This window comes from Salvelinus fontinalis, unplaced genomic scaffold, assembly GCF_029448725.1.
Source record: "Salvelinus fontinalis isolate EN_2023a unplaced genomic scaffold, ASM2944872v1 scaffold_0471, whole genome shotgun sequence".
Taxonomy (NCBI): domain Eukaryota; kingdom Metazoa; phylum Chordata; class Actinopteri; order Salmoniformes; family Salmonidae; genus Salvelinus; species Salvelinus fontinalis.
The window spans coordinates 28404-54575 of record NW_026600680.1 but is presented as its reverse complement, the minus strand read 5'-3'; the positions used below and the strand labels follow the sequence as shown (position 1 = coordinate 54575).

The 26172-nt window shown below is 44.5% G+C and overlaps 1 protein-coding gene across 2 annotated transcripts in view; it reads left to right on the top strand.

The window, feature by feature from the left end:
• LOC129846182 (dynamin-2-like) overlaps window positions 1–18760 on the top strand; it is a 99604-nt gene extending 80844 nt beyond the window's left edge. The window contains exons 11-21 of one of the 2 annotated variants that reach the window (XM_055914146.1): window positions 787–925; window positions 4265–4351; window positions 5264–5334; window positions 6322–6385; window positions 6469–6579; window positions 9179–9288; window positions 9388–9499; window positions 10734–10898; window positions 16629–16855; window positions 17236–17487; window positions 18483–18760. In XM_055914146.1, the coding sequence (XP_055770121.1) occupies window positions 787–925; window positions 4265–4351; window positions 5264–5334; window positions 6322–6385; window positions 6469–6579; window positions 9179–9288; window positions 9388–9499; window positions 10734–10898; window positions 16629–16855; window positions 17236–17487; window positions 18483–18549 (1405 nt within the window). In that variant the 3' untranslated portion in view covers window positions 18550–18760. The remainder of the gene's footprint in view (window positions 1–786; window positions 926–4264; window positions 4352–5263; window positions 5335–6321; window positions 6386–6468; window positions 6580–9178; window positions 9289–9387; window positions 9500–10733; window positions 10899–16628; window positions 16856–17235; window positions 17488–18482) is intronic. The other variant, XM_055914145.1, reaches the window with a different exon arrangement.
• Window positions 18761–26172: the final 7412 nt, after the last annotated feature.

The following is a 26172-nucleotide window of genomic DNA, read 5'->3' as shown; positions in this document are numbered from 1 at the left end:
GCCCCAGGGTAGTGCACTGCATGGTACTGTACAGGGTGATGTTGACCCTAAAAGCTGATCTGGGATCAGTTTAGCATTTTCCCCACTAATGGTTAACGATTAGGTTAGGTTAGAATTGGGGGAAGGGAAGCTGATCCTAGATCTGTACCTAGGGGACTTCACACCAGGGAGCATGGAGCCTGTAATGCCTGACATGCTATGTTACTCCTGGCCACAGGGGGGCGATGTGGAGCTTCTAGTGTTTTCAGGGTGTTGTGGTGTTAGATGTGTGAGAGTGTTTATGTTTCTCCTCATGTCTCTGGTTTCCCCTGAAGACAAACTGCAGATTGACACACGCGTGCGGACACACACACACACACACACACACTCACACACGCACACACACATACACACACACACACACACACACACACACAAACACACCTTGTGACTTAGTGGATGTCTAAGTTTAGTAACAGATGCCAGTATGAACTAACTGACTAAACAAAATGCCTTTTATCTCTCTCTCTCTCTTTCTCTCTCTGTGTTCTTCTCCCTCCATGTCTCTCTTTCTCTATCTGTGTTCTTCTCCCTCCATGTCTCTCTTTTATGTTATTTCCCTCTTTCACTGCTCCCCTATCTCTCTCCCTCTTAATCTGTTTCTATCACTTCCGGACTTCCCTGACTCCTCCCCACCATGACCCTTCCCACTCACGGACACCTCCCCACGTCAATGACTCCTCCCACTCCCTGGCTCCTCCTTCTCCTGCCCTACCGTGATAAACTACATCTCCAATGATGCTCCAGAACAGGCCTGTTCACCCCTGACCTAGCCTTTGAGGCCATAGTGAAAAAGCAGATCATTAAGCTGAAAGAGCCCTGTCTGAAATGCGTCGACCTCGTCCTGTCCGAGCTCACCTCCCTCGTCAAGAAGTGTACCGAAAAGGTAAAGAGAAGAATCACAGTAGAGGGAAGGACAGACAGAAGGAGGGAAGAGAGAAGAGGGACAGCGGAGGGAAGGAAAGACAGAAGGAGGGAAGAGAGAAGAGGGACAGCGGAGGGAAGGAAAGACAGAATGAGGGAAGAGAGAAGAGGGACAGCGGAGGGAAGGAAAGACAGAAGGAGGGAAGAGAGAAGAGGGACAGCGGAGGGAAGGAAAGACAGAAGGAGGGAAGAGAGAAGAGGGACAGCGGAGGGAAGGAAAGACAGAAGGAGGGAAGAGGGACAGTGGAGGGAAGGAAAGACAGAAGGAGGGAAGAGAGAAGAGGGACAGCGGAGGGAAGGAAAGACAGAAGGAGGGAAGAGAGAAGAGGGACAGCGGAGGGAAGGAAAGACAGAAGGAGGGAAGAGAGAAGAGGGACAGCGGAGGGAAGGAAAGACAGAAGGAGGGAAGAGAGAAGAGGGACAGCGGAGGGAAGGAAAGACAGAAGGAGGGAAGAGAGAAGAGGGACAGCGGAGGGAAGGAAAGCCAGAAGGAGGGAAGAGGGACAGTGGAGGGAAGGAAAGACAGAAGGAGGGAAGAGAGAAGAGGGACAGCGGAGGGAAGGAAAGACAGAAGGAGGGAAGAGAGAAGAGGGACAGCGGAGGGAAGGAAAGACAGAAGGAGGGAAGAGAGAAGAGGGACAGCGGAGGGAAGGAAAGACAGAAGGAGGGAAGAGAGAAGAGGGACAGCGGAGGGAAGGAAAGACAGAAGGAGGGAAGAGAGAAGAGGGACAGCGGAGGGAAGGAAAGACAGAATGAGGGAAGAGAGAAGAGGGACAGCGGAGGGAAGGAAAGCCAGAAGGAGGGAAGAGAGAAGAGGGACAGCGGAGGGAAGGAAAGACAGAAGGAGGGAAGAGAGAAGAGGGACAGCGGAGGGAAGGAAAGACAGAAGGAGGGAAGAGGGACAGTGGAGGGAAGGAAAGCCAGAAGGAGGGAAGAGGGACAGTGGAGGGAAGGAAAGCCAGAATGAGGGAAGAGGGACAGTGGAGGGAAGGAAAGACAGAAGGAGGGAAGAGGGAAGAGGGACAGCGGAGGGAAGGAAAGACAGAATGAGGGAAGAGAGAAGAGGGACAGTGGAGGGAAGGAAAGACAGAAGGAGGGAAGAGAGAAGAGGGACAGCGGAGGGAAGGAAAGACAGAATGAGGGAAGAGAGAAGAGGGACAGTGGAGGGAAGGAAAGCCAGAATGAGGGAAGAGAGAAGAGGGACAGCGGAGGGAAGGAAAGACAGAATGAGGGAAGAGAGAAGAGGGACAGTGGAGGGAAGGAAAGCCAGAAGGAGGGAAGAGGGACAGCGCCTGCGTCCAGATTGTCTCTCCTTACTCCCAAAGAGTGCACTCGTTCACTTTCTTTCAAGGAAATGACTGAAATGACTGTGGAAACTCCCTCTCTAGCCCCATGCCTCCACCAATCTAATGCTTTTAGATTTGAGGGAAGCAGTGAACGGGTGTACACTTTAGGAAGAAGGAGACATTATTGGAACATACCCAATAAATTGATGAATGAAGAGAATTGTGTTTCTACCACTTCTCCTGCTAGTCTCACCCCTCTTCCCTCCCTCCACCCCCCACCCCCCCACTCTCCCTAATTGATTTAATTTCTCCTTACCCCCCTGGGTAGAATTATTGCTGTCTGTAGCCACTACCCCAACACCTCCCCATCAGCATTGGCCGTGTTCCAGGCTGACTACATTGCAGACGTAATCCAGATCGAATCTGGCTATTTAATCTGAGAGTAAATAGAGCCGAATATATTGATAAGTCACCTTGTCCCAGAGAGATTTACATGGTTATCAGAATGTCACGCCAGGGTAAGTCTACACAAAACACAGCCCTTATTTTAAGTGTTTTTAAAATGTCCTATGGGAAAAATGAATGGTGGAAAGACAATTGGAAGCCTTTCCCTGTTTGACCACTAGGTTTTATGGGTATTATGACACCTCCACTGTGGGGCTCTATGTAGTTGGCCTGGAACACAACCTCTGCCACTAAATCCAACAGCCCCTCCCTCTGATTCCACACCCGCCCCCTTCCTCACAGTGATTGTTGCTTCAACTTCCCTTCACCCCACCCCTCCCTCGATTACCCAATCAAAACACTCACCTCCCCTTATCGCAGCTTAAAACGTCACCCCCGAAACCTTTGTCTTTATCGTTCCCCCTATGTGGCTCAGGGGGAAGACATTCTGTGTGACACACCCTTTCCTATGCTTACCAACCATGTCCAGTCACTCAACCCCTACTTTTGACCAATCAGAACATTCCTCCTGTGTCTTTAAATCCTCTCTCTGACTCTCCCCTCTGTTCCCTAACTCACCTTGTGCTAACATGCTAAATCACAGGTGTCAAACTCATTCCATGTCTGCAGGCTTTCACTCCTCTCAGATTGATCCATTCAGACTGATTAGTTAGGAACTGCCCTGACCTGGTTGTCCAGGTCTTAACTGGACGCAAGTTGAGAGAAGATAATAAAACCAGCAGACAGAGTTGGACTCTACTTCACTAAATCAATCCAATGGTGTTAGTGCTCAGCTTGGGATACCTGTGGGATATTGATGACAGTATTGTGAGCATGCTGGGATACCTGTGGGATATTGATGACAGTATTTTGAGCATGCTGGGATACCTGTGGGATATTGATGACAGTATTGTGAGCATGCTGGGATACCTGTGGGGTATTGATGACAGTATTGTGAGCATGCTGGGATACCTGTGGGATATTGATGACAGTATTGTGAGCATGCTGGGATACCTGTGGGATATTGATGACAGTATTGTGAGCATGCTGGGATACCTGTGGGATATTGATGACAGTATTGTGAGCATGCTGGGATACCTGTGGGATATTGATGACAGTATTGTGAGCATGCTGGCTAAAACCAGATAAAAATCTCCTAAATCAGATAAAACTACCCTCAAACCAGTTTGTGTTAGTTTAAACTGGTTTTCCTAGATTCAAACTGGTTGATGTTAGTTTATACCAGATATACTACCAAGCAGGATCAATGCCCTATCTGCATGACCGCTCTATGTTAACTGTCTGTCCCCTACACATGTCAATCACTAGGGGTGTGTTTGTTTGGCTGGATGGATGGTGTGTGTCTGAGTGAGAGAGAGGTGTGTGTGTGTGTGTGTGTGATTGTGTGTGTGTGATTGTGTGTGTGTGATTGTGTGTGTGTGATTGTGTGTGTGTGTGTGTGTTTTTGTGTGTGTGTGATTGTGTGTGTGTGTGTGTGTGTGTGTGTGTGTGTGTGTGTGTGTGTGTGTGGTGTGCCGTCAGTACCTGCAGTATTGTATGTTGGTCCACAGCTTGGCTCCTACCCCAGACTGAGAGAAGAGACGGAGAGAATTGTCACAACCTATGTCAGAGAGAGAGACATCAAAACCAAAGACCAGGTGAGAGAGAGACATCAAAACCAAAGACCAGGTGAGATAGAGAGATCAAAACCAGAGACCAGGTGAGATAGAGAGAGAGAGACATCAAAACCAGAGACCAGGTGAGAGAGAGAGACAGATGGAGAAAGAGAGAGAGAGACATCAAAACCAGAGACCAGGTGAGAGAGAGACATCAAAACCAGAGACCAGGTGAGAGAGAGACATCAAAACCAGAGACCAGGTGAGAGAGAGACATCAAAACCAGAGACCAGGTGAGAGAGAGAGATAGATGGAGAAAGAGAGAGAGAGAGACATCAAAACCAGAGACCAGGTGAGAGAGAGATAGATGGAGAAAGAGAGAGAGAGACATCAAAACCAGAGACCAGGTGAGAGAGAGACATCAAAACCAGAGACCAGGTGAGAGAGAGAGACATCAAAACCAGGGACCAGGTGAGATAGAGAGATAGATGGAGAGAGACATCAAAACCAGAGACCAGGTGAGATAGAGCGATAGATGGAGAAAGAGAGAGAGAGAGGGGCGAGTGGGAGAGAAAGAGAGGCTGACATCTAGTCAAATGGCTACCCAGACTATTCACATTGCCCCCCTCCCCTCTCCACACCATTGCCACTCTCTGTTGTCATCTATGCATTAGTCACTTTAATAACTCTACCTACATGTACATACTACCTCCACTAACCGGTGCCCCCGCACAGTGACTCTATACCGGCACCCCCCTGTATATATTGTTATTTTTTACTGCTCCTCTTTAATTACTTGTTACTTTTATCTCTTATTCTTATCCATATTTTTTGAAACTGCATTATTAGTTAGGGGCTCGTAAGTAAGCATTTCACTGTAAGGTCTACACCTGTTGTATTCGGCGCACGTGACTAATACCATTTGATTTGATTTGTCTTGTCTGTCTGTCTCAGGTGCTGCTGTTGATTGACATTGAGCTGTCTTACATCAACACAAACCATGAGGACTTCATTGGCTTCGCAAAGTGAGTTGACCTCTAGTAACCCCTAGCAACGACCTTTCAACGTTCACCTGACTGTAACCCCTAGCAACGACCAATCAACCTTCACCTGACTATGTAACCCCTAGCTCCGACCTTTCAACTTTCACCTATGTCTCCCCTAGCACCGACCTACCTCTTAAGGATTAGCCTCTTTTTTTCAATTTTCGCCTAAAATGACATACCCAAATCTAACTGGCTGTAGCTCAGGACCTGAACAAGGATAAAAGATCTGGTAAAAGATAATACAAAGAAAAAAAAACGTTATTTTGTCCTTTTTTTCTACCATCATCTTTGAAATGCAAGAGAAAGGCCATCATGTATTATTCCAACCCAGGTGCAATTTAGATTTTGGCCACTAGATGTCAGCAGTGTATGTGCAAAGTTTTAGACTGAGCCAATGAACCATTGCATTTCTGTTCAAAATGTTTTATCAAGACTGCCCAATGTGCCTAATTGGTTTATTAATACATTTTCAAGTTCATAACTGTGCACTCTCCTCAAACAATAGCATGGTATTCTTTCACTGTAATACCTACTGTAAATTGGACTGTGCAGTTAGATGAACAAAAATGTAAGCTTTTTGCCAATATCAGATATGTCCTGAGAAATGTTCTTGTTACTTACAACCTCATGCTAACCCCATTAGCCTACGTTAGCTTAACCGTCCCGCAGGGGGACCCACTGATCCTGTAGAGGTTATACTTTGTCCACTTCATGTCAGTTGTCCACGCTGCGTCCCAACTATCTCTCCTTTCTCCCAGTGTGTACTTGTTCACTTCCCTTCACTGATTTGAAAGGAAATGACTGATATACTGAAACTCCTATCTAGCCCATGCCTACTCCACCAATCCAATGCTTTTACACTTGTGGGGAGTAGTGAACGGGAGCACACTTCAGGAAGAAGGAGATATTATTGGGAAGCAGTCCGTATGTGATAGTCTTTCTATCTGGTCTCTGTCTCCCCTGTAGCGCGCAACAGAGGACCACTGTTACGGCTGCTATTAACAACAAGAAGAGAGTGATGCCAAACCAGGTACCACTACCTCCTCTCTCCTTTACTTCTCTCTCTCTCTCACCCCCCAATCCTGAACTAATGGTCTGTCCCGCTGTGTGTAGGTGATCCGGAGGGGCTGGCTCACTATCAACATAAGCATTATGAAGGGGGGGTCCAAAGACTACTGGTTCGTCCTGACTGCAGAGTCACTGTCCTGGTACAAGGATGAGGAGGTAAGGGGGAGAGTGTGTGTGTGTGTGTGTGTGTGTGTGTGTGTGTGTGTGTGTGTGTGTGGCGGGGTTATATGGAAGACATCATCTGTTTCAGTAGCTATCTAGTTAGTTAGCTAACTGTCTAGGTGACATCATCTGTTTCAGTAGCTATCTAGTTAGTTAGCTAACTGTCTAGGTGACATCATCTGTTTCAGTAGCTAGCTAGTTAGTTAACTGTCTAGGTGACATCATCTGTTTCAGTAGCTAGCTAGTTAGTTAACTGTCTAGGTGACATCATCTGTTTCAGTTGATATCTAGTTAGTTAGCTAGATATCTAGGTGACATCATCTGTTTCAGTAGCTATCTAGTTAGTTAACTAGATATCTAGGTGACATCATCTGTTTCAGTAGATATCTAGTTAGTTAACTGTCTAGGTGACATCATCTGTTTCAGTAGCTATCTAGTTAGTTAGCTAGATATCTAGGTGACATCATCTGTTTCAGTAGCTATCTAGTTAGTTAGCTAGATATCTAGGTGACATCATCTGTTTCAGTAGATATCTAGTTAGTTAGGTGACATCATCAGTTTCAGTAGCTATCTAGTTAGTTAGCTAGATATCTAGGTGACATCATCTGTTTCAGTAGCTATCTAGTTAGTTAGCTAACTATCTAGGTGACATCATCTGTTTCAGTAGCTATCTAGTTAGTTAGCTAACTATCTAGGTGACATCATCTGTTTCAGTAGATATCTAGTTAGTTAACTATCTAGGTGACATCATCTGTTTCAGTAGCTAGCTAGTTAGTTAGCTAACTATCTAGGTGACATCATCTGTTTCAGTAGATATCTAGTTAGTTAACTAGCTGTCTAGGTGACATCATCTGTTTCAGTAGCTAGCTAGTTAGTTAACTGTCTAGGTGACATCATCTGTTTCAGTAGCTAGCTAGTTAGTTAACTGTCTAGGTGACATCATTTGTTTCAGTAGATATCTAGTTAGTTAGTTAACTATCTAGGTGACATCATCTGTTTCAGTAGATATCTAGTTAGTTAACTGTCTAGGTGACATCATCTGTTTCAGTAGCTATCTAGTTAGTTAACTGTCTAGGTGACATCATCTGTTTCAGTAGCTATCTAGTTAGTTAACTGTCTAGGTGACATCATCTGTTTCAGTAGCTAGCTAGTTAGTTAACTGTCTAGGTGACATCATCTGTTTCAGTAGATATCTAGTTAGTTAGTTAACTATCTAGGTGACATCATCTGTTTCAGTAGCTATCTAGTTAGTTAACTGTCTAGGTGACATCATCTGTTTCAGTAGATATCTAGTTAGTTAACTAACTGTCTAGGTGACATCATCTGTTTCAGTAGATATCTAGTTAGTTAACTAACTGTCTAGGTGACATCATCTGTTTCAGTAGATATCTAGTTAGTTAACTACTGAAACAGATTATGTCCTCTTTTTATGTCTGTGTGTGCGTGTGTGTATGTAATGTACATATGTATGTGTGTGTATTTATAACTATGTGTGTGTGTTGTGAGTATAACTGTGTGTGTTGTGTGTCTAACTGTGTGTGTTGTGTGTCTAACTGTGTGTGTTGTGTGTCTAACTGTGTGTGTTGTGTGTTTATAACTGTGTGTGTTGTGTGTTTATAACTGTGTGTGTTGTGTGTTTATAACTGTGTGTTGTGTGTCTAACTGTGTGTTGTGTGTCTAACTGTGTGTGTTGTGTGTTTATAACTGTGTGTGTTGTGTGTCTAACTGTGTGTGTTGTGTGTTTATAACTGTGTGTGTTGTGTGTTTATAACTGTGTGTTGTGTGTCTAACTGTGTGTTGTGTGTCTAACTGTGTGTGTTGTGTGTTTATAACTGTGTGTGTTGTGTGTTTATAACTGTGTGTGTTGTGTGTCTAACTGTGTGTGTTGTGTGTTTATAACTGTGTGTGTTGTGTGTCTAACTGTGTGTGTTGTGTGTCTAACTGTGTGTGTTGTGTGTCTAACTGTGTGTGTTGTGTGTTTATAACTGTGTGTTGTGTGTCTAACTGTGTGTGTTGTGTGTTTATAACTGTGTGTGTTGTGTGTCTAACTGCGTGTGTTGTGTGTCTAACTGTGTGTGTTGTGTGTTTATAACTGTGTGTTGTGTGTCTAACTGTGTGTGTTGTGTGTTTATAACTGTGTGTTGTGTGTCTAACTGTGTGTGTTGTGTGTCTAACTGTGTGTGTTGTGTGTCTAACTGTGTGTGTTGTGTGTCTAACTGTGTGTGTTGTGTGTTTATAACTGTGTGTTGTGTGTGTGTTGTGTGTCTAACTGTGTGTTGTGTGTCTAACTGTGTGTTGTGTGTCTAACTGTGTGTTGTGTGTCTAACTGTGTGTTGTGTGTCTAACTGTGTGTTGTGTGTCTAACTGTGTGTTGTGTGTCTAACTGTGTGTTGTGTGTCTAACTGTGTGTTGTGTGTCTAACTGTGTGTTGTGTGTCTAACTGTGTGTTGTCTGTTTATAACTGTGTGTTGTGTGTCTAACTGTGTGTGTTGTGTGTTTATAACTGTGTGTGTGTGTGTGTGTGTGTGTGTGTGTGTGTGTGTGTGTGTGTGTGTGTGTGTGTGTGTGTGTGTCTAACTGTGTGTGTTTCCAGGAGAAAGAGAAGAAGTACATGCTGCCTCTAGATAACCTGAAGCTGAGAGACGTGGAGAAAAGTTTCATGTCCACAAAACACACATTCGCCATCTTCAACACCGAGTCCAGGTGTGTGTGTGTGTATCTGTAAACAGTGTATGTAACATTTAGAAATACTGAGTGTGTGTACTTTGTCAATAACTAAGTGTGTGTGTGTGTGTGTTCCAGGAACGTGTATAAGGACCTACGTCAGATAGAGCTGGCCTGTGACACACAGGAGGATGTAGACAGCTGGAAGGCTTCTTTCCTCAGAGCTGGAGTTTACCCTGAGAAAGACCAGGTAAAACACACACCCTAACCCTGACCCTGAGAAAGACCAGGTAAAACACACCCTAACCCTGAGAAAGACCAGGTAAAACACACCCTAACCCTGACCCTGAGAAAGACCAGGTAAAACACACCCTAACCCTGACCCTGAGAAAGACCAGGTAAAACCCTAACCCTGACCCTGAGAAAGACCAGGTAAAACACACCCTAACCCTGACCCTGAGAAAGACCAGGTAAAACACACCCTAACCCTGACCCTGAGAAAGACCAGGTAAAACCCTAACCCTGACCCTGAGAAAGACCAGGTAAAACACACCCTAACCCTGACCCTGAGAAAGACCAGGTAAAACCCTAACCCTAACCCTGAGAAAGACCAGGTAAAACACACACTTTTATATTGCTATACTTGTGGGGACCAAATAATTGATTCCCATTCAAAATCCTATTTTCTCAAACCCCTAACCCTAAATCTAACCCTAACCTTAACCATAAACCTAAACTTAAATTTAACCCCTAACCCGAAAACTATACCTAATCCTAAACCTAACTGTAACCTCTAACCCCAACCCTGAGCCTAAAATAGCAAAGGATCATGGTCGATGTAGTCGTTTTCATGCTGCCTGAGAGGGTCCTCGTAGCCTGCCGGCCGGCCCGTGATTGGTCTATTTTAGCACATGGTCCTGTGTGACGACAAATGTAGTCAGAATGGATCAGAATTTAATTACATATCTTGATATCTTCATTGATAGAGAACTTTAAAATAATTCACAGTGAGGTTCGAACTTGATCATAATCAAAACGTTCGTCTGAAAAATAAATGGTTTGGCCATTCTGGCGACCGTAATTTACAGAGGCTTTCTAGGGCAGACCAGGACGTTTGTCACTGCTAGGTTGCTACACAGGACCTGACCAGCAGAGATCGTGACGTCACACTCCAGACCTTACACTGGGTAACACACACGGACGCACACACACGGATGGATACATGTACACACACATGTACACACACATGTACACTCTCCTCCTCCCCCTTCCCCAGGTTGACAGTGAAGCACAGGACCAGAAGAATCCTTTTCAATGTGTCTCATGCATCTCTCTCTCTCCCTCCTTCGTCTTCGTCCCTCCCTCCCTCCACCCCTCCCTCCCTTTCCCTCACACCCCCTCTGCCTCCCTCCCTCCCTCCACCCCTCCCTCCCTTTCCCTCACACCCCCTCTGCCTCCCTCCCTCACACCCCCCTATCTCCCAGGTTGACAGTGAGGACACAGGACCAGCAGAATCCTTCTCTATGGATCCCCAGCTGGAGAGGCAGGTTGAGACCATAAGGAATCTAGTGGATTCCTACATCGGCATCGTCAACAAGTCCATCCGGGATCTAATGCCCAAGACCATCATGCACCTCATGATCAACAGCGTGAGTGGACTCTCTCTCTCTCTCTCTCTCTCTCACACTCACACTCACACACAGAACAGCAGCAGAAATGTGGTCTCAGGTCCTCCGGGAGAGAGAGAGAATAAAGTGTACCTTCAGATCCAGTCAGACCCTGAGATAGTGAGAGAGAAATGGGAGAATTAGAGGGAGCATACTTAAGATTACACAGTACACCAGAAAAGACAGCAGAATTACACCAGATATAACAGGAGAATTACACCACATATAACAGGAGAATTACACCAGATATAACAGGAGAATTATACCACATATAACAGGAGAATTACACCACATATAACAGGAGAATTATACCAGATATAACAGGAGAATTACACCAGATATAACAGGAGAATAACAGGAGAATTACACCAGATATAACAGGAGAATTATACCAGATATAACAGGAGAATAACAGGAGAATTACACCAGATATAACAGGAGAATTACACCAGATATAACAGGAGAATTACACCACATATAACAGGAGAATTATACCAGATATAACAGGGGAATTACACCAGATATAACAGGAGAATTACACCAGATATAACAGGAGAATTACACCAGATATAACAGGAGAATAATACCAGATATAACAGACTGACCCTAGCACCCCGACACAGAAACTATTGAAGCATAGATACTGGAGTCTCATTCTGGGGGGGTCGTCGGGGGACAGTGTGGCCCCGTCCGACGATACCCCCGGACAGGGCCAACCAGGCAGGATATAACCCCACCCACTTTGCCAAGGCACAGCCTCGACCACCACCAACTTACTACCCTGTGACAAGGTGGTGTATAGCCCACAAAGATCTCCTCCACCGCACGAGCCCGAAGGGGCGCAAAACCAGACAGGAAGATCACGTCAGTGACTCAACGCACTCATGTTGAGTTTAGCCTTCCACGATGTGATTCACCCCTTCTAGGGAGGGCATGGGAGAGTACTAGCAAGCCAGTGACTCATCCCCTTGGTAGAGAATCCTAGTAGAGAGACTAAGGAGCTGGCTAGACGGAGACAGCAAGGTTTCTTCGTTTTAGCCTGAGACTCTGACACACACACACACACATAACCCCAGGCAGAACAACAGAAACGTGGTCTCAGGTCCTCCGGGAGAGAGAGAGAATAAAGTGTACCTTCAGATCCAGTCAGACCCTGAGATAGTGAGAGAGAAATGGGAGAATTAGAGGGAGCATACTTAAGATTACACAGTACACCAGAAAAGACAAGAGAATTATACCAGATATAACAGGAGAATTACACCAGATATAACAGGAGAATTACACCACATATAACAGGAGAATTACACCAGATATAACAGGAGAATTACACCAGATATAACAGGAGAATTACACCAGATATAACAGGAGAATTACACCACATATAACAGGAGAATTACACCAGATATAACAGGAGAATTACACCAGATATAACAGGATAATTACACCAGATATAACAGGAGAATTACACCACATATAACAGACTGACCCTAGCACATAAACTATTGCAGCATAAATACTGGAGTCTGATACTGGGGGGGGTCGTCGAGGGACACTGTGGCCCCGTCCGACTATTCCCCCGGACAGGGCCAACCAAGCAGGATATAACCCCACCCACTTTGCCAAGGCACATACCCGACACCACCAAAGAGATATCAACAGACCACCAACTTACTACCCTGAGACAAGGTGGTGTATAGCCCACAAAGATTTCCTCCACCGCACGAGCCCGAGGGGGCGCAAAACCAGACAGGAAGATCACGTCAGTGACTCAACCCACTCAAGTTGAGTTTAGCCTTACACGATGTGATTCACCCCTTGTAGGGACGGCGTGGGAGAGTACTAGCAAGCCAGGTAGAGAATCTCAGTAGAGTGAACGGAGCCGGCCAGGCAGAGACAACAAGGATGGTTCGTCACGCCTTGTCGTTCACCTTCGCACCCCTGGGCCAGACTACACTCAATCATAGGACCTACTGAGGAGAAAGATTTAAAGGTTGAGACTGAGTCTGCGTCTCTCACGTGGATCGGCAGACTATTCCATAAAAATGTATCTCTATAAGAGAAAGTCCTGCCTCCAGCTTTTTGCTTACAAATTCTAGGGACAGTAAGGAGGCCTGCATCTAGTGATCGTAGCGTACATGTAGGTACAGTTGAAGTCGGAAGTTTACATACACCTTAGCCAAATACATTTAAACTCAGTTTTTCACAATTCCTGACATTTAACTCTGGTAAAACTTCCCTGTTTTAGGTCAGTTAGGATCACCACTTCATTTTAAGAATGTGAAATGTCAGAATAATAGTAGAGAGAATGATTTATTTCAGCTTTTATTTCTTTCATCACATTCCCAGTGGGTCAGAAGTTTACATACACTCAATTAGTATTTGGTAGCATTGCCTGTAAATTGTTTAACTTGTGTCAAACATTTCGGGTAGCCTTCCACAAGCTTCCCACAATAAGTCGGGTGAATTTTGGCCCATTCCTCCAGACAGAGCTGGTGTAACTGAGTCAGGTTTGTAGGCCTCCTTGCTCGCACACACTTTTTCAGTTCTGCCCACAAATGTTCTATAGGATTGAGGTCAGGACTTTGTGATGGCCACTCCAATACCTTGACTTTGTTGTCCTTAAGCCATTTTGGCACAACTTTGGAAGTATGCTTGGGGTCATTGTCCATTTGGAAGACCCATTTGCGACCAAGCTTTAACTTCCTGACTGATGTCTTAAGATGTTGCTTCAATATATCCACATAATTTTACTTCCTCATGATGCCATCTATTTTGTGAAGTGAACCAGTCCCTCCTGCAGCAAAGCACCCCCACAACATATTGCTGCCACCCCCCGTGCTTCACGGTTGAGATGGTGTTCTTCGGCTTGCAAATCTCCCCCTTTTTCCTCCAAACATAATGATGGTCATTATGGCCAAACAGTTCTATTTTTGTTTCATCAGACCAGAGGACATTTCTCCAAAAAGTACGATCTTTGTCCCCATGTGCAAACCGTAGTCTGTCTTTTTTATGGCGGTTTTGGAGCAGTGGCTTCTTCCTTGCTGAGCGGCCTTTCAGGTTATGTCATTTTACTGTGGATATAGATACTTTTGTGCCTGTTTCCTCCAGCATCTTCACAAGGTCCTTTGCTGTTGTTCTGGGATTGATTTGCGCATTTCGCACCAAAGTACGTTCATCTCTAGGAGACAGAACGCATCTCCTTCTTGAGCGGTATGACGGCTGCATGGTTCCATGGTGTTTATACTTACGTACTATTGTTTGTAGAGATGAACGTAGTACCTTCAGGCATTTGGAAATTGCTCCCAATGATGAACCAGACTTGTGGAGGTCTACAGGTCTTTTTTTCTGAGGTCTTGGCTGACTTCTTTTGATTTTCCCATGATGTCAAGCAAAGAGGCACTGAGTTTGAAGGTAGGCCTTGAAATACATCCACAGGTACACCTCCAATTGACTCAAATGATGTCAATTAGCCTATCAGAAGCTTCTAAAGTCATGACATAATTTTCTGGAATTTTCCAAGCTGTTTAAAGGCACAGTCAACTTAGTGTATGTAAACTTCTGACCCACCTGAATTGTGATACAGTGAATTATAAATGAAATAATCTGTCTGTAAACAATTGTTGGAAAAATGACTTGTGGCATGCACAAAGTAGATGTCCTAACCGACTTGCCAAAACTATAGTTTGTTAACAAGAAATTTGTGGAGTGGTTGAAAAACGGGTTTTAATGACTCCAACTTTTGTGTATGCAAACTTCCGACTTCAACTGTATGTATGGCAGGACCTAATCAGAGAGATTTTTTATTTATTTATTTATTTATTTTACCGTTATTTTACCAGGTAAGTTGACTGAGAACACGTTCTCATTTGCAGCAACGACCTGGGGAATAGTTACAGGGGAGAGGAGGGGGATGAATGAGCCAATTGTAAACTGGGGATTATTAGGTGACCATGATGGTTTGAGGGCCAGATTGGGAATTTAGCCAGGACACCGTGGTTAACACCCCTACTCTTACGATAAGTGCCATGGGATCTTTAATGACCTCAGAGAGTCAGGACACCCGTTTAACGTCCCATCCGAAAGACGGCACCCTACACAGGGAAGTGTCCCCAATCACTGCCCTGGGGCATTGGGATATTTTTTAGACCAGAGGAAAGAGTGCCTCCTACTGGCCCTCCAACACCACTTCCAGCAGCATCTGGTCTCCCATCCAGGGACTGACCAGGACCAACCCTGCTTAGCTTCAGAAGCAAGCCAGCAGTGGTATGCAGGGTGGTATGCTGCTGGCATTCCTTCCAGATGGGTCAGAACAAGTCTATGTAAGGCTTTGTAGGTTTGTAGGTAGCAGTAATACCTTGAAATCAGCCCTAGCCTTAACAGGAGGCACTGGAGTAATATGGTCATATTTTTGGTTCTAGTCAAGATTCTAGCAGCTGTATTTAGAACTAACTGAATTAATTACTCGATGCCAACACATCTTTCTAGCTAAGTTACATGTTATTAAAGCTATGTTGCACTTGGTGACCTCTGACTGTTTCATCCTAACATCGTTGGTGCCGACATGGATAACAATATCCCTATACTCACCAGTTTTAGCCTTAGCCAGCACCATCTTCAGATTAGCCTTTACGTCGGTAGCCCTGCCCCCTGGTAAACCGTGTATGATCGCTGGTTGATTCTTTTTAAGTCTAATACTGCGCGTAATGGAGTCGCCAATGAGTAGGGGTTTCAATTTGTCAGAGCTAATGGTGGGAGCCTTCGGTGGCTCAGACCCCGTGATGGGTGGAGGAGAGACCTGAGAAAGCTCGGGCTCTGACTCGTTGCTTAATGGGGAAAACCGGTTGAAAGTATTTGTCGACTGAATGAGCGTCACCGGTTGAGCATGTCGACAGCATTTCCTTCCAGAAGCCATGAGAAAATTGTCCGGCTGCGGGGACTGTGCGATGGGATTATACTACTATCTCTACTTACTGGTGGCACAGACGCTGTTTCATCCTTTCCTACACTGAAATGACCCTTGCCTAACGATTGCTTCTGAAGCTGGGCTTGCAGCACGGCTATCCCACCATAAGGCGATAGTTCTCCTGTATATTAGGAGTACAGCGATTGCAGTGACAAGGCATAATGTTACTCAGCTTTTTCGGCTGGTGGCGGTCCTGCAGATCCATGCCCAGATAAAGAGCCCGGGGTGAAAAAGTTGAATGAAAAGTTGAGTGTGGACGTTGGTAAACTTGTTAAGTACAGAGTTTGATTAAACGGTTATTAGCGGAAAAAAAGTTTGGCAGGTAGCCAAGTAGCAACAAATAGCACGGCAGCATGGAGACGACGTGGAAGTGTGAACACACACGTACACACCAGAACCACACACATTTGTCAACAAGTCTGAGACCTCATGTCTTATGTTCTCTCTCCCCCCCTTCTCTCCTCCCTTGTCTCTCTCTCACTACCCTCGTTCCCCCTCTCCTCCCCCCTCCCCCTCTCTCTCTCCCCTCCCCCTCTCTCTCTCCTTCTCTAGGATAAAGACTTCTACCTGTATTCCTGTGGGGAACTGTGGAGTTTGATGTACTAATTCTCTCCTCCTCTCTCCCTCCCCCTCTCTCTCTCCTTCTGTAGGATAAAGACTTCTACCTGTATTCCTGTGGGGAACTGTGGAGTTTGATGTACTAATTCTCTCCTCCTCTCTCCCTCCCCCATCCCCCTCTCCTTCTCTAGGCTAAAGACTTCATCCATTCTGAGTTGTTAGCCTACCTGTATTCCTGTGGGGACCAGGGCAGTCTGATGGAGGAGTCAGCTGACCAGGCTCAGAGGAGAGATGAGATGTTGAGGATGTACCATGCTCTGAAAGAAGCCCTGCTGATCATAGGAGACATCAGTACAACCACAGTGTCAGCTCCTGTACCTCCACCTGTAGATGACACCTGGAGGACCAAGGAACCCAGGTAACAGAGAGAGATACGCATGTACACACACACATGTACTGTACACACACACGTACACACGTAGTTCGCATGTGCAAACACACACTAGGCTCTCACGTGTGGGTTAATGTACATTTGGATGTGAAACTGTGAATATAAATATATTTATTTCCCCATTTTCTTCCTCTCTCTTCCCCCTCTATCTCTCTATATCTCTCCCCCCTCTCTGTCTTTCTCTCTGCCCCCTCTCTGTCTCCCGCCTCTCTCTCTCTCCCCCCTCTCTGTTTCTCTCCCCCCTCTCTGTTTCTCTCCCCCTCTCTCTCTCCCCCCTCTGTCTCTCTCTCCCCCCCTCTATCTCTATCTCATTCCTCCTCTCCCCTCCCTCCTCCTCCCTCCCCCAGCCCCCCTCCTCAGGCCAGACCAGCCCCGGCCGCTGTCCCCCCTCCTAGTCGCCCCCCGGTAGCAAGAGGCCCCACCGCCGCTCCTCCTCCCTCCAGTCCCCAAAACCCAGCTTTCGGGGCGCCCCTTATCCCCTCTCGACCTGGACCCCCACCAGTCAACACCTACAGTGCAGCGGACCCTGTCGCCAATGTCCCCCTGATCCCATCTCGCCCAGCCAGGGTACCCCCAGCACTGCCCCCCGGCATACCCAGGTAAGAGCTCTGCTCCTGTGCAGGCGAGTGTGCACACCCCACTTACCTCTGGAGGAATGGAGGCTGGAACTGCTAGCACGGTCTATTGGGTCACAATAGGTCCCTTTTATTGGTAATGATTCATTCAGAGGGGTGGTGGTAGTAGTTGTGGTGCTGGTAGTGGTAGTAGTGGGGGTGTTAGTGGATGTGGTGGGGGGTTTGGTGGTTGTGGTGGTGGTAGTGGGTGTGGTGTTAGTGGTTGTGGTGGTTTTGGTGGCGGTAGTAGTAGTGGTTGTGATGGTAGTGGTTGTAGTGGTAGTGATGGTTGGGTGGTGATGGTAGTGGTTGTGGTGGTAGTGGTAGTAGTGGTTGTGGTGGTTGTGATGGGGGTGGTTGTGGTGGTAGTAGTTGTGGTGGGGGGGGGTTGTTGGTTGTGGTGGTAGTAGTGGTTGTGGTGGTTGTGATGGTGGTGGTAGTAGTTGTGGTGGGGGGGGGGGGGTATAGTGGTGGTGGTAGTGATGGTGGTGGTTGTGGTAGTGATGGTAGTGGTTGTGGTAGTGATGGTGGTAGTGGTAGTGTTTTTATTGGTTGTGGTAGTGATGGTGGTAGTGGTTGTGGTAGTGATGGTTGGGGTTGTGGTTGTGGTGGTAGTAGTAGTGGTAGTGATGGTGTTGGTGGTGGGGGTTTGGTGATGGTTGTGTTGGTAGCGGTTGTGGTGGTAGTGATGGTGGTGAGGGGTTTGGTGGTAGTGATGGTGGTAGTTGTGGGAGGTTTGGTGTATCGTGGCTTGTGGGAATGATACATATGTTTTTCTCTTCTCTCCTCCCTCCCCCTCTCTCCCCCTCTCTCCTGCCTTCCTTCCTCCTGCACTCCTCTCACTCCCTCCCTCTCCCTCCACCTTCCCTCCATCTCTTCCTCCTTCACCCTATCCATCCCTCCCTCCTTCCCCATCCCACCTTCCCTCTCTCTCCATCCCTCTCCGCTTCCCTCCCCTCCTCTGTCCTCCTCTATAACAGAAGACCCCCAGCGGCCCCAGGCCGTCCCACCATCATACGCCCTTCAGAGCCTTCACTGCTGGACTAGACAGACAGACAGACAGAGACAGACAGAGACAGACAGACAGACAGACAGACAGACAGACAGACAGAGACAGACAGACAGACAGACAGACAGACAGACAGACAGACAGACAGACAGACAGACAGACAGACAGACAGACAGACAGACAGACAGACAGAGACAGACAGACAGACAGAGACAGACAGACAGAGACAGACAGACAGAGACAGACAGACAGAGACAGACAGACAGAGACAGACAGACAGAGACAGACAGACAGAGACAGACACAGACAGACACAGACAGACACAGACAGACACAGACAGACACAGACAGACAGACAGACACAGAGACAGAGACAGAGACAGACAGACACAGAGACAGAGACAGAGACAGACAGACACAGACAGAGACAGACAGAGACAGACAGAGACAGACAGAGACAGACAGACAGACAGAGACAGACAGACAGACAGAGACAGACAGACAGACAGACAGACAGAGACAGACAGACAGACAGACAGACAGACAGACAGACAGCGACAGACAGACAGACACAGAGACAGAGACAGAGACAGACAGACAGACACAGAGACAGAGACAGAGACAGACAGACAGACAAAATGAACAATTACCACTCCTAATGTCCTTTGACTACAAAGAAACACTTTGCGTAACGTTGATGTTTTATTCCCTAACATGATTCAAGACTGTCTTTCATGTATTCTCTCTCAATATTCATATTGTCCTATTATTGTTATTTCATGTATTATTTACATTATTATTTACTCTTATTTACTATTTTTCATTTAAGCAACACTATGTACTTTTGATCACATTGTTTTTTTTTTAGCTGTTTAATACCTTCAATTTTTTTAAAGGATTGAGAGAGAGAGAAAAAATGAAACCTACAGTTCAAACCAGGGGATCAGACAGAATTTCAAATCAAACAGGTTTTTGTGAATACCTAGAATACTTCTTCACATGGAAGCACTTATTCAAATCTTCTTTTTTTTATAACAAATACACTCCATAATTAATAACAAAATACTTATTTCTTTATACTGTTTTAAATGTTTCTATCCTTACTGGATTATATGTACAGTTGTATTTTTAGATCTAATCTTCAATATGCACTTCGATATCTATGCAGGAGTATTATAGTAAGTCTTTTCTAGCTCGCAGCTTTTTTGAAATTCATTTTGATGAAATGCTAATTATGCTATAAAATGACTTGATTTCAATGGAAACTAGTTAGCTACAACTGCCCTCACAGTTCACTCAAAGAACAGTGGTAACCGGTCAGGGTTGGTGTCCATTCCGTTTCAATTTCAGTAAATTCAGAAAGTTCCAATCCTCTTCAATGCTCTTTAATGAGGAACATTTGGAATTGGAATTTGGTTTTCTCTCTGAATTGACTGGAATTGACATGGAATTGGCACCAACCCTGTAGTCAATATAGATACCTGGTGTCTCGTCAGTTATCGATGTTCAAAGGACCAAATTAGTAGTAGATAGTTGTTAGATAAGGGCCAGGATTCAATCAAAGATGCTTTGTCGATGAGCTCACTGCACTTGACTTTTAAAAGGTCATTTATGACATCCGCAGTGTTTACCACAAATGCAATCTCTGCAAACATCTAGGAAATTCCCTTTAAAATGATCATTGTAGAGAGTGTTGTTTGCTTATCGCTTCTTTAATTAAATCCCGGCTTTTAGCCCAGTCTATTGTAAATGGTAGCTTGCTGTCAATCTTGCCTCTGCTTCCTGAATAGACCAATCAAAATAGACCTGCTTCCTGAATGGACCAATCAAAATGGACCAATCAAAATAGACCTGCTTCATGAATGGACCAATCAAAATGGACCTGCTTCCTGAATGGACCAATCAGAAACCAGACAGAGGGGGTAGTGCACCACAAAGGGAATAGGATGCCGTTTCAGACTCTTTGTATTGTTTTTTTTTAAAACGACTTTTTCTATTTTTCTAAGTGCCTCTTACCTGTGGCTTTCCTATTGAATGAACAGATGAATGACATGATACATTAACAAAGGAATGAATCACTGGGTGAACAAGGGATGGTAGAATAGAACAGTATTGTGAAGAAGTATGTATAAAGATGTGATACGGAATAATAAAGAGATAAAGGGACTGAGGTGTGGTGTGGTGGCTGGTCTTTTTGTCCAAGTATTTTTGTTCCTGTTCATCCCCCTCTCTTCTTTCTCCTCTCTATCTCTATTTATCCCCTCATCTCTCTCTCCTCTCTCGCTTTCTCTCTCCTCATCTCTCTTTCTCTCCCTTCATCTCTCTCTATCACTCAATGAATGCAATCTCTGTAAATGACCTTCCCACTGCTCTATAACACTCCTTGGACTGAATCGTGTCCCGAGTACGGAGCAGCACCTAACAATGAATACTGATGAATACTGATGATGCCTTCTTGGTAATACCCTGTTAAAGTGACATCATCCTACGTCTAACTTCAGGGTCATGTCCCCTAATCTTTTGTTATGGGCTAGATAATTATATCATCCAATTCGTGAAAACTTGGTTATTTTGATTTTAAATATCTAATTATATTCGTGTTTGTCAATTAATTTACTTCTGCCAGATGCCTTTTGAGGTTTTGGCTGAATACCATTGCTTTACGTTTTTGCCCGTTGGATATCTTTCAAAAAGTCTACAAAAGTTTTTTTTTTTTTAAATACAAGGCCACTTCATGGAAACTTACGTGTCACTTTCTTAGGCTAATGCCACGTTCAAAACAAATAGGAACTCAAAATAAAACGAGCTCCGACTGGGAAAAATATTTTTGAACGGTCATGGAACTCTGAATTCCAGGTGGGAAACATCTTTCTAGAGCTGTGACTTTACCACCTGAAGAACACTGACGTCGTGATCTGACCTCGTTCCAGAGTTCCCCGTTATCTTGAAAGCACCGTATGCAACGGTCTCTGTGTTAAAATAGTATATATGTCGATGAATTCACTTCTGCCAGATGCATGTTTTTGAAGACCTTTGCGTTACGTTTTTTTGTCACTTGTGCTTCCATAGGCTATACAGCAGTCTGTGTGTCTGTCACTTGTGCTTCCATAGGCTATACAGCAGTCTGTGTGTCTGTCACTTGTGCTTCCATAGGCTATACAGCAGTCTGTGTGTCTGTCACTTGTGCTTCCATAGGCTATACAGCAGTCTGTGTGTTTGTCTGTAAGGGGCAACAGCAGTCCAATCAGGACCATATTCATCCTGGACCGTACCACAAACTGTCTCAGAGTAGGAGTTCTGATCTAGAATCAGTTTTGCCTGTTAGGTCATAATGAATCAGATTATAGGGATAGATCCTGGATCAGCACTCCTACTCTGAGGTGTTTTGTGGATACGACTCCAGGTCATGGTCCTACACAATAAAATAACAACTACACCGTTACTCAAATCAAATGTTCTGTCTTTTATTGTGTAAACAGAACACAGGTATTAAAATAACTGGCTGCCATGGCGACATGGTGAAGAATGATCAAAGTACTACTCCTTTCTTAGTTACAATCACAACCTTAACAATTACACACAATTCTCCACTCAATGATGGAACTCTGGAGGGAGTTTCCACCATTGTTAAATCCATGACTGGAAGTGTGCAAGGCAAGTCCATACTTGGGGAAAAGGGTAGAGGATTGTGATATAACACACACACGTGCGTGCGTGTGCGTGCGTGCGTGCAGTGATTAAAACAAAAAACATGATCAGGAAAATAGGAGCCGAGGCTACATACAACAGAGTAAAGCAGAACATTCATACGTTGTGTTTCATCACAGTTAAAACCGGAGAGCAACATCTAAAGTCCACAACACATACTATATAATATAGGGGTGGGTGAGAGAGGGAGGGTGTGAGAGAGAGGGAGGGTGAGAGAGAGAGGGAGGGTGAGAGAGAGAGGGAGGGTGAGAGAGAGGGGGTGAGAGAGAGGGGGTGAGAGAGGGAGGGTGAGAGAGGGGGTGAGAGAGAGGGAGGGTGAGAGAGAGAGGGAGGGTGAGAGAGAGGGGGTGAGAGAGAGGGGGTGAGAGAGGGAGGGTGAGAGAGAGGGGGTGAGAGAGAGATTGTGGCCATAGAGTGAGTCTTGTGATACTATAGTAAAGTACAGGTCACATGAAGGTGTAGTTGCTGACTTCACAGAGACTCTGTGCTACTGAGAAGAGTAAACTTCTACTACCAGAAAGGTACAGATCTTCCCTCAATAGTTACATGATATAAATATCATAGATTATATATAACATGTAGATATAAATATCATAGATTATATATAACATGTAGATATAAATATCATAGATTATATATAACATGTAGATATAAATATCATAGATTATATATAACATGTAGATATAAATATCATAGATTATATATAACATGTAGATATAAATATCATAGATTATATATAACATGTAGATATAAATATCATAGATTATATATAACATGTAGATATAAATATCATAGATTATATATAACATGTAGATATAAATATCATAGATTATATATAACATGTAGATATAAATATCATAGATTATATATAACATGTAGATATAAATATCATAGATTATATATAACATGTAGATATAAATATCATAGATTATATATAACATATAGATATAAATATCATAGATGATATATAACATTGTGAGATTAGTTTAGGACACATTTGGCATGAATTCTGTGGAATCAAAAATGTAAAAGTGTTTTCATGCGTTCACTCATGTTCCATAGATTGAGACTATAGAGACAAAAAGATGGAGAACATGTGTTCCAAAAGGAAGAGAGGAGAAGAGAAGAGAAGAGAAGAGAAAAGAGACGAGACGAGACGAGACGAGACGAGACGAGACGAGACGAGACGAGGACACTGAAGGAAGGAGTCAATGTCAACAGTGTCAAGTCCTGTGACCAAAGGTGAGACCGATTTCCCTGAAATGCTTAATGTCTGAGTTCTCTCCATGTTGTAGTACCAGGAAGAGGACAAAGGGGGCGGTGTAACCAGTGTTGCCTCTAACTCTCTGTCTGTGTGAACAGCTCAGCCTCCAGTCACCAGTCTACAGTCACAGCTCAGGAATGAAGCATTATAAAGGCCCCAGTGATCAACAACTACATAGTAAGAAACATCAACATCACTGTGGAGAATCAGACCAAAGGTGAAACATTCATTATTGACATAGCTTATTCACAGAGCCTGTTTCAGGCATAAGCGGTCGTGGCCGGGGGCCCCCAACCCATGGGATCTTTAATGACCACAGAGAGTTAGGACACCTGTTTAACATCCCGTCTGTAAGACAGCACTCTATATCGGGCAATGTCTGTGTTCTGTGGTCTGTCCCCAAACAATTCGAGCTTCTACTTTTAAAAATCCACCTTTCCAGAAACAAGTCTCTCACCGTTGCCGCTTGTTATAGACCCCCTTTAGCCCCCAGCTGTGCCCTGGACACCATATGTGAATTGATTGCCCCCATCTGTCTTCAGAGTTCGTACTGTTAGGTGATATAAACTGGGACCTGCTTATCACCCCAGCCGTCCTACAATCTAAGCTAGATGCCCTCAAACTCACACAAATTATCAAGAAACCTACCAGGTACAACCCTAAATCCGTAACCATGGACACCCTCTTAGATATCCCCCTGACCAACTTGCCATCTAAATACATGCCTGCTGTCTTCAACCAGGATCTCAGCGATCACTGCCTCATTGCCTGCGTCAAACGACCACCCCTCATCACTGTTAAACGCTCCCTAAAACACTGCAGCAAGCAGGCCTTTCTAATCGACCTGGCCCCGGTATCCTGGAAGGATATTGACCTCATTCTGTCAGTAGAGGATGCCTGGTTAATCTTCAAAGGTGCTTTCCTCTCCATCTTAAATAAGCATGCCCCATTCAAAAAATGTAGAACTAAGAACAGATATAGCCCTTGGTTCACCCCAAACTTGACTGCCCTTGACCAGCACAAAAACATCCTGTGGCGTTCTGCATTAGCATCGAATAGCCCCCGCGATATGCAACTTTCAGGGAAGTCAGGAACCAATATACTCAGTCAGTTAGGAAAGCAAAGGCTAGCATTTTCAAACAGAAATTTGCTTCATCCCCCTCTCTTCAGCCTGCTGCCTGGCCTGCACCCTATTTCATTGTGGAGCTAGAGGAGTTAGAGCCCTGTCTATGTTGGTAGATAGGGCTCTAACTCCTCTAGCTCCACAATGAAATAGGGTGCAGGCCAGGCAGCAGGCTGTTAGCCAACCTGCCAGCTTAGTGGAGTCTGCCACTAGCATAGTCAGTGTAGTCAGCTCAGCTATCCCCATTGAGACTGTGTCTGTGCCTCGACCTAGGTTGGGCAAAACTAAACATGGCGGTGTTCGCCTTAGCAATCTCACTAGGATAAAGACCTCCTCCATTCCTGCCATTATTGAAAGAGATCGTGATACCTCACATCTCAAAATAGGGCTACTTAATGTTAGATCCCTCACTTCGGGCAGTTATAGTCAATGAACTAATCACCGATCATAATCTTGATGTGATTGGCCTGACTGAAACATGGCTTAAGCCTGATGAATTTACCGTGTTAAATGAGGCCTCACCTCCTGGTTACACTAGTCAGTCTTATGTTGCAAAATTTGAAATTGTGGTTTTTAAATTGGATAAAAGTAAAGACTCAGAGCTAGAAAATGGTATATCATACATTACAGTTGAGGAACAATGGGAAAGTAATTCTGCTTTGAAAGTTGATAAAGTTGTTGGCTGAAGGGAGATTCCACCATTGTTAAATACACATGAAAAAGGATTCACGTAGCTGATTGAAGCTGCTAAAACTGGATAAACCAGTCCAGCCAGACATGGGGGAGGAGTTATAGAAGTGATACACCATTTTCATACCACAGCATCCAGTCGACAGACGGAGAGGAACAGAGACGAAGTAAAGAAGTGTATACTTGGTAAGAATTTGTTTGACTTGACTTCCTTGATAAATGATTTACTATATTTTCTATATTAACACTATATTACTAGGTAGTTGATGTTTTTTGAGCCTATGAGCCTATATTCTCTAAATGGTTCAGTATAAACTAGATTTTGTCTAAATCCACTGCATATGTGACAAACCGGCTACATTCAGTCTTATGGAATTGTGTTTTTTTTTATTATTTTTTTTTTACATTGGATAAAGGTAAAGACTCAGAGCTAGAAAATGGTATATCATACATTACAACTGAGGAACAATGGGAAAGTAATTCTGCTTTTTATTTATTTTATTTTATTTCACCTTTATTTAACCAGGTAGGCAAATTGAGAACACGTTCTCATTTACAATTGCGACCTGGCCAAGATAAAGCAAAGCAGTTCGACACATACAACAACACATAGTTGCACATGGAGTAAAACAAACATACAGTCAATAATACAGTGAAAAATAAGTCTATATACAATGTGAGCAAGTGAGGTGAGATAAGGGAGGTGAAGGCAAATAAAATATATATATAAATAAAAATATAAAAAAGGCCATGGTGGCGAAGTAAATACAATATAGCAAGTAAAAAAAACACTGGAATGGTTGGTTTGCAGTGGAAGAAGGTGCAAAGTAGAGATAGAAATAATGGGGTGCAAAGGAGCAAAATAAATAAATACAGT